The 8,635-nt window shown below is 35.3% G+C and overlaps 1 protein-coding gene across 3 annotated transcripts; it reads left to right on the top strand.

Annotated features, from left to right (window-relative positions):
- Window positions 1-584: 584 nt before the first annotated feature.
- LOC111446061 (DNA topoisomerase 1 alpha-like) lies at window positions 585-7,463 on the top strand. 3 transcript variants are annotated; one of them, XM_023084709.1, is made up of 16 exons: window positions 585-808; window positions 1,307-2,489; window positions 2,631-2,825; window positions 3,504-3,584; window positions 4,236-4,295; window positions 4,477-4,571; window positions 4,739-4,895; window positions 4,979-5,104; window positions 5,206-5,286; window positions 5,386-5,476; window positions 5,614-5,747; window positions 6,258-6,326; window positions 6,405-6,494; window positions 6,599-6,702; window positions 6,784-6,952; window positions 7,053-7,463. In XM_023084709.1, the coding sequence occupies exons 2-16, from the start codon at window positions 1,356-1,358 to the stop codon at window positions 7,119-7,121; spliced, it is 2,655 nt and encodes an 884-aa protein (XP_022940477.1). In that variant the 5' UTR covers window positions 585-808; window positions 1,307-1,355; the 3' UTR covers window positions 7,122-7,463. The 3 variants fall into 3 exon arrangements, with proteins under 3 accessions (XP_022940477.1, XP_022940487.1, XP_022940496.1); XM_023084719.1 differs by having other exon boundaries at window positions 1,265-2,489; XM_023084728.1 differs by having other exon boundaries at window positions 585-1,006.
- Window positions 7,464-8,635: the final 1,172 nt, after the last annotated feature.

The following is an 8,635-nucleotide window of genomic DNA, read 5'->3' as shown; positions in this document are numbered from 1 at the left end:
CATTCTCTTCTTCTCTACTCTTCATCACTTCAATTTATACCAAATTAGTTCCGTGGTTATCAATATTTTCTAAAAACTCTGAACCCATTCCAAATGTTGTAAACCTATGCAATAAGTAGATATAAACCACGTAAATGCATACAATTAAGATACAAAACTAGCAATAAATACGACCTAAAGATAACACTTCCGCATGATATCAACTTTACTTCTCATTCACGAGAAAGATATATGTTTTACTTAAGGACAATATCTAAAGTTTTCAAACATATTTAAATTTTATTTTTATACATAAAATTTCTAAAATTATTTTAGTACAGTTCTTAATATCATTTTGATTAATTACGGTCCAGTTTTAAATGATATACTAAAATTTATAAAAGGGAGATTAATAAAAATAAAAAAATTAATATAAAGACAATAGTAAACTAATTTATAGGAGAATAATTTTTTAGATTAATTAGTAAAAAAAAAAAAAATAAATAAATAAATTGAATAGTTTGGGGGTAATAAAAAGTATGAAATGAATTATTTATATAAAATATTGATATGAAAATGGATGGAAAAATAGGATGAGAAATGTGTTGGGTGGAAGGCCCTCCTTTCCTTTGTTTTTATTTTTTCTGCAGAAAGGCGTGGAAGGGGGAAAAATTAAGCCATCTCCTTCTCCTTCTCCTTTTCCTTTTCTGATTCACGACAAACATTTTTAGGTTTCCTTCCTCCTTTCTCTCTTCAATTCATTCCTCCATTAACAACCAACTGAGGTTCTTCCATACCTCACACCCCGCTCACCTTCTTCTCACCTCAGGTAATCTTCAGATTTCCCCCAATCTCACTCTGCTTCAGCTCATTCAACGTTGCAGCTCCATTTTCTCTTGCGTTCCAAACACACCCTTACAATTTGGGGATTTTCTCTACTCATTTACTGCCTCTTTTATTCAATTTCTCTACTCCAATTCTCTGCTGCTGCTGCTGCTGCTTCGATTACCTTAATTTCATGTTCTAGGTCTAACTTCGCTTTCTTTCACACCCTTTCTCATGATTTAGTTCAAGCTATGAACATTCTTTGGTTTGATTTCTGAGTCCCAAGTGCTCTCCCTTTTACACTCTGCTTCTTGCTTCTTTCTTTTTCTTTTTACTTTTCTTTTAACTATTGTCTCTGATGGATGGGCTATTTTACGAACAAGCGTCTTGAGTGTAATAGTTAGGTTAAATGCTATTGAATTTGTGTGGAGGTGTTTACGGAAAGCTGTTATTGCTGCAGAAACTTAATTCGTTACTCTCTCTGTCTTCTTCATCTCCCCAGATACTGATGTAAAAGGACTTTCTGGCTCTTTCTACACAAGAGCTACACAATGGCTGTTGAGACTTTTGGAAAAGCGCCAATGTTTGACGAGGATGATGAGGACAACATGCCAATAGTTTTCAAAAGGAGTAGTGCATCTAGGCAAAATCAGTTAGATTCTGAAGCTAAACAGAGGTTGAATAAGTTGTCCGGGAGGCAGGGTTCTGATGTATGTTCACCCAATGGCCAAAGCTCTAATGCTCAAAACAGGACGACTTCATTGCCAAAGACATCGCCCATGAAATCATCTGAAGTAGGAACTCAGAAAGCATCCAATTCCTCTATCCAGGCACCACTTGTGAAATCTCCAGGCACAACTTTAAAAGTTTCAGATTCTACGGATAGCCAATCAAAACATTTGGTAAAGGCTGCTGTGAAAGAGGAGAGTGATAGGCATCCTACTAATGAAACTAGTGACTCTGAAGATGATAAACCATTGAGTTTTAGATTGAAAGGGAATTCCAACCCCCCTGGTAAAGGGCTCGTACCAACGGTACTAAAGAATAAGGTCGAAAAATCGTCAGGAGATTCTGATGATGGAATTCCTCTGTCATCAAAATTTCACATGAAGTCTACTTCACGGGTATCTGGTGGTAATCAACATGGTTTTGATGAAAAGAAACCATTGATTTCAAAAGTTCATCAGAATGGTTTCACCTCAGGGGATAAGCTCCAAAAGCCTGGTGTTATTTCCAGCAAGAGACCTCTTCCTAATGCAGATTCCCATTCCTCCCCTCAATTTTCATCAAAAAAGCCAAAACTTTCAGACTCATCTACCCCTTTGGGTAGTAAGTTAGTATCAGTGAAAGCAAAACAAGAAGTAGATGACGACGATGACCATATTCCTATTTCACAGAGAATGAAGAAGGTGGCTTTATCAGCGAATAAGTCATTAAGTTCTAAGAAAACAGTTTCAAAAGTTGTTTCGTCTTCAATGAAGAAAACATTGAAGAAATCCAAAAAGCCAGTCAAGAAATCTAAATATGTAAAGTCCACAAAGTTGCTGCCCAGTTCCGGCGATGGACAGAAAAAATGGACTAGCTTGGTTCATAATGGTGTCATTTTCCCACCTCCATACCAGACTCATGGGGTGAAGATGATTTATAAGGGGAAGCTTGTTGATCTGACTCCTGAACAAGAGGAGGTACCCCTCAACTTCACGTGTTGAATCTACAACATGTTTCCTTCATTTTTCTATAGTCACATGTAAATGTTTTCATGCATGGTTCATTTTTACCATCGAATTGTGGTAAGTTCTTTGGTTGATATGTAATTTTGTTATCAGGTTGCAACCATGTTTGCTGTGATGAAGGATACAGATTATATGCAAAAACCTAAATTCAAAGAAAATTTCTGGAATGACTGGCGAAAATTACTTGGGAAAAACCATGTCATTCAAAATTTGGATGATTGTGATTTCACCCCAATATATGACTGGTACCAGACAGAAAAGGAGAAGAAGAAACAGATGACTACAGAAGTAAGTTTACAATGTTTCAATCTTCCTGGTTGTTTATATATCTATCCTTCGTTTACGAGTTTGATGCAAACATTGTTTCTCAGATTTCTGCATCTCTCTTGGGTCTCATATTACTTTTTCATTTCCAAAACCTAAGTGGGGATGTGTTGCAATGAAAAAGGTGGACAGGACTCATTTCCAAATGTTATGAACTTCTTTTTTCTGGTTTATTTTTAGATTTTTTAAAAAAAATCATCCTTTGCATTATTGTTCATATAATTTTCTAGAGGTTTTGTTTTAATTTCAATTTTTAGGTTTTCTTTTCATGTCTTGGTTTTAAAGATACATTGCCAAGATATCTTTGTTCCATTTCTCAATGTGAACTATTCATTTTTGTTATAAAAAAATATGAACTATTCATCATTTAAGATGTATCATTTTTGGGTGTTGCTAAATGTCTAACCATAATAGTTACTTCTAATTGATATGCAATTTCAACTTAGATTGTTTTCTATTCTAATTAAGAATGAACTTATTAAAAAAAACATTTAAAAAAGAATTTGATACATATTGCGAAAAATTGTCATCTGTAATTGATCGATCTTCAAGTTTGTATGAAGCCAACTATGAGCTTCAGGCCTTTTTAGCGATTAAATTTCATTAATTTTGGTTTCATATTTCTGGAATTTTTTTGTCCAGGAGAAGAAAGCTCTGAAGGAGGAGAAAATGAAACAAGAGGAGAAGTACATGTGGGCTATTCTTGATGGGGTTAAGGAGAAGGTTATTCTCATTTACCTTTCTCTGCTTGCTTTTTGGAAAAAGCTAGTCTTGAGGATGTTCTTTTTACTTTAATAACCTTCCATTGTTACTCATATGATTTGCCCAACGTTAGAACACTGAATGAATCTTCTTTCTTTTTTTTTCTTTTTGGTTAATTTCACGACATTTTTGAGTTATTAGAGTATTGAAATTAACCATGGAATCATGTAATTGTACAGGCTAGAGGACATAATTTTGATTTGAAGTAGTTAGTTTTGAAGTGAGAGAACTTCTGTTATGTCGTCTACTGTACTCCGAAAACCTAATGAGAAACTGTGCCAGCTCTAGTGTCTAAAATGTTGTCATAGTTATCAAAAGCTTGTTAATGTTCTACTTAGATACAAACAGTAAGAGTATTTTCGTAGCAAATACCAGCTTGGAGGGGTGTTGAGTACTGGTAATATTTGATTAACTACAATGCAGGTTGTCATATGTTAAGATACTTGTTTACGCTTATGTTATATCTGGTTCATATTAAATTACAATTCATGCCATGTTGCTACTATGTTCTCAGTAAGTTCATCATTGCAATCTATTTTATCTGCGACCTTATCCATTGGTTCATTCCTGAGAGCATATACACAAATTTCTGATTCTTAATATGTATCCCAGGTTGGAAACTTTAGAGTTGAACCACCTGGATTATTTCGAGGTCGTGGAGAACATCCAAAGGTACCTTGTTTAGAATTTAGAAAGTTTCATATTTACTAGCATTTATGACATAATTCAGTTAATTCTTCAAGGTAGTCCATGGGGAAATGAGTATATGTTTTAGTATTTGGTTTTTCATAGTTTACATTTATGTGGAAATTTGTTACTTGATTCAACTTTTAAAGCTTGGTGGTGTTTACAGATGGGGAAGTTGAAAAGACGCATTCACCCAAAAGACATCACAATTAATATCGGAAAAGATGCTCCGATCCCTGAATGCCCTATACCTGGTGAAAGGTTTGATTCTTCTATACACCACCATTGTCTAAGTTATATTAAAAATATTGCAGAATAAGGATCTGTATGTGTGTCTAGAAAGTCACGAGACACATACCTAAACTGAATTAGAATTTCTTGTTTATATCATTTTTCAAATTTTCATTCAATACTGAGTTCTTTGACAGGTGGAAGGAAGTAAGACATGACAATACGGTTACATGGTTGGCTTTCTGGAACGATCCAATAAATCCAAAAGAATTCAAATATGTGTTCCTGGCGGCTAGTAGTTCATTGAAAGGACAGAGTGACAAGGAGAAGTACGAGAAAGCAAGGAAGCTCAAGGTGCTCCATTCGTTACAATTTTACAATTCTTTGTTGAGGTTGTTGAATCATCATGTTTGTTGAATCCTTGCTGTTTTGTGTAGGACTACATAAAAAACATAAGGAATGCGTATACAAAGGATTTTACAAGCAAAGATCCTACACGAAGGCAAATTGCAGTTGCTACTTATCTCATTGATAAACTAGCTCTTAGGGCTGGGAATGAGAAAGTAATGTCATCACGCCTATTTATGTTCCCCTGCGCTCTACATTTTATTTTTTCAACCATTTTGATCTGGGAGACTTAAAAAGTTGTTGATCCCTACTGCAGGACGATGATGAAGCTGATACGGTTGGCTGCTGTACACTTAAAGTAGAGAATGTCAAAGCTGTACCTCCAAATCTTCTGGAGGTAAATATCCTTAAGCTTATTGAAATTAGGAGCTTGAGAGTTTAGAGATGTCCTGTTCTTAATTCCCACGAGAGATGACCCGTTGCTCTTTAAATTCAGTTCAATTTCCTCGGTAAAGATTCAATCAAGTATGAAAATACTGTTGAGGTTGAGCTCCCTGTATTCAAAGCGATCACACAATTTCAAAGTGGTGAGCTTGTTTATTTGTTTTTCTTTCCTTTTTTTTTATATTTTTAATTTTTGTCTCTCTTTTCCTTTTTTTATAACACGAGAATGCATTAATGTCATGACTGAGGCCGTAGAGCATCATGTTTTTACTTGCTTCAGGAAAAAGTGGAACTGATGATCTTTTTGACAAGCTGGATACAAGTAAATTAAACGCTCATCTGAAGGATCTCATGCCCGGTCTCACCGCAAAAGTGTTTCGTACATATAATGCTTCTATCACACTTGATGACATGGTAAATATACTTGGAACTTCAAAATAACTCTAGCAGGGTGTTTGATTTTTAGCCATGGGTCTACAGAGTTTGGTTTCAGAATCTCATTCCTTTTGTTCGAAATATGGGAATCCCATTTTCCTAAGCTTATTTCCAGGCTTTCCATCCTTGAAAATCACAATAATACCTCTATTATTCTTGTAAACCAAATACTACCTCCATTTCAACCCTCTGCACTCCAAGTGCAGATATCCCGGTTGCCCCCTAAAGCTCTATAAACTATTGTAGTTGTGATCATTTGCTTTTCCATAAATTATATCAATTACGAACTTGTAAACACCTCAGGATACTTTGTCATAGGCATGGCGGTCTCACGAACTATTTATTTGATGTTTCTACAAACTCTTAATGGAGAGTGATGATGTTAAAAGTTGAAGCAATGAAGCATCAAACTCTACAAATTTACATTTATGGTTTTCCTCTTCTTTCACTCTATTTGATTTAGACTATTTATGGCGTTATCCATGACAGTTAAACAGAGGAACTAAAGACGGAGACGTTGCAGAAAAGATTGTCATTTACCAGCACGCAAACAAGGAGGTAAATTCAGTTCCTCGTTTCATGGGTTTACTCGACTAAGTTCATGCAACGACATTGACCAATTTTGCTGAACTACAGGTTGCAATTATTTGTAATCACCAGCGGACTGTTTCAAAATCTCATGGAGCGCAAATGTCGAGATTAAATGAGAAGATCTCTGAGCTCAGGGTAATAACCATATTTTTCTCATGGTCCACCTTTGTTAAATAATACTCTGCCAATTCACTTTCTTTAGCTCCAGTGCATTTAGTTGATCCATCATTGTTGTGCAGGATATTCTGAAAGAGCTGAAAATTGATCTAGATAGAGCAAAGAAAGGGAAGCCCCCTTTAAAAGATGCTGACGGAAAGCAAAAGAGGAATTTAACACCTGAAGTGTAAACAACTTCATTTACTGTGTCAATCCACTTCAACATCTTCATTAGCAGTTTTTAACTCTCAGTGAACTCATATTACAGGTTAGAGAAGAAGATATCCCAAACAAATGCAAAGATCGAGAAGATAGAGCGAGATATGCAGACTAAAGAGGATTTGAAAACCGTGGCATTGGGAACGTCAAAGATCAACTACCTCGATCCTCGAATCACAGTCGCATGGTGCAAGCGTCATGAAGTCCCTATCGAAAAGGTGAGCAGCATTTTGTTGAATCAAACTGAAAATTTAGTTCAAGATGAAGGGCTTATAAATTTTGTTTTATTTGTATGTTTGTTCGTTCTACCATCCATAGATATTCAACAAGTCTCTTCTAGCAAAGTTCGCGTGGGCAATGGACGTGGATCCCGACTTCAGATTCTGATTGTTGTTTTATATTGTGGTGGTGGTCTAAAATCATCCTTCGCCGCGGCTGAACCACGAAAGAAAATAAGAAAGAAGAGATGGAGTAGGAAAAATTGTCAAGTGTACTATTTGGCAATATATTCAATGATTTTTTTTCTTTTTAATCCCTTTAGTTGGAGAGGAAAGTGGGGGAGTCCCATGATGATGATGATGATGTATGCTTGATATCTAATCGTCTAATTATAATATTGGGGTAAATGGCTCATTTCATTTCCACCCCACAAGCTGTGTGCTATGAAAACAGCCTTATACTAATTGTTCAACATTTTAACACACCTTTATAAATTTGATTATACCTCCCTCCTTTCTCTTCATCTCTCTCTTCCTATGTCATATCTTTCTCCAATTCTTTCTCAACTCTATATTTTTGTTTCACTTTCCATTCTTCAACTCGATGCATAGATGATCGTAACGCCCTTTCCATGAATCACTGGAATGTTGAATGAAACTTGACGTATAGCGACAAATTGGAGGGTAAATTTGGTACCAACCACTATGGTAATTTTAGTTCCAATGCATATAATCATTTGTCTAATGTACGTCAAATCATTGAAAATTGATGGGAACTTTACTAATTTTGTACGCATTTCTTAAAATAAAACGACTAAGACTTCGTGAATTTGACAAGTTGATATTAAATTTAAAATAGTGACCTAACCAAACCAAAAACATACCTATAAGTCTATGGTTGCAATTCACATTTATTAAAGGCGTGGAAATAAAATTGGATTTTTCTTTTTCTCCACGGACCCATGGCCGTCCATGTGGAGATAATATTAAAAATATTTTGTTATTAAATAAATATCTTATGTGATAGGATCTCAGCTAAGATGATTTTATATTTTGGATAGACCCCAATTATACAGCAACCAACCGATGTATTCCTTACTCATTTAAACACTAAGTAGTTGCCACAATTTTATTTCACAAAGATCATATTTTTCGGTACATAGTAAAAATTTTCATAACATTTCAAGAAAACATTTTCATGTATGCGCACAACTAACAACTCATAGCAATCACAAATAGCAATACACAACACACTCTTCTTCAAATCACTTTTTGCTGGCCAACGCTACTCAGTTCCTACCAAATAGAAGTCAATTTTATCCAAGTCAATTGTCACGAACCGTCTCTCAAACCTTCGAGTCATGAATCGTGACATGGACCAACAGACAGACATTGAAAAGTACGATAAAAAAAATAAAAACCAAATACATACTCAAAACTGCAAAGGGAGATAGACTGACTTAGGTGGACAAATCCTGTAGGTCGTGCAGCTCCTGACCGCTCCCCACCTAGACCACCTGCTCAAGTATCACTTGAGAAAAAAATAACTGAGGTGATGTGAGTATAAAAATATTCAATAAGTAGCCTACTTGTAGGCTCGTAATCACATACATAACTTAATTAGTTATCATGGACATAGTTCTGGCCTCAAGGAAATTTAGGCCTAGGTTCTATAGCTTATCT

The sequence above is a fragment of the Cucurbita moschata genome, unplaced genomic scaffold (assembly GCF_002738365.1).
Source record: "Cucurbita moschata cultivar Rifu unplaced genomic scaffold, Cmos_1.0 Cmo_Scf00001, whole genome shotgun sequence".
Classification (NCBI taxonomy): Eukaryota; Viridiplantae; Streptophyta; class Magnoliopsida; order Cucurbitales; family Cucurbitaceae; genus Cucurbita; species Cucurbita moschata.
Note: the sequence above shows the minus strand (reverse complement) of the source record. Positions and strands in the feature narration are given on the sequence as shown.

Coding starts and splice junctions, on each gene's coding strand:
- LOC111446061 (XM_023084709.1), top strand. CDS start 1,356: ATGGCTGTTGAGACTTTTGGAAAAGCGCCAATGTTTGACGAGGATGAT. Junction 5,105..5,205: donor TTAGGGCTGGGAATGAGAAA/GTAATGTCATCA, acceptor TCCCTACTGCAG/GACGATGATGAAGCTGATAC. Junction 5,287..5,385: donor TACCTCCAAATCTTCTGGAG/GTAAATATCCTT, acceptor CTTTAAATTCAG/TTCAATTTCCTCGGTAAAGA.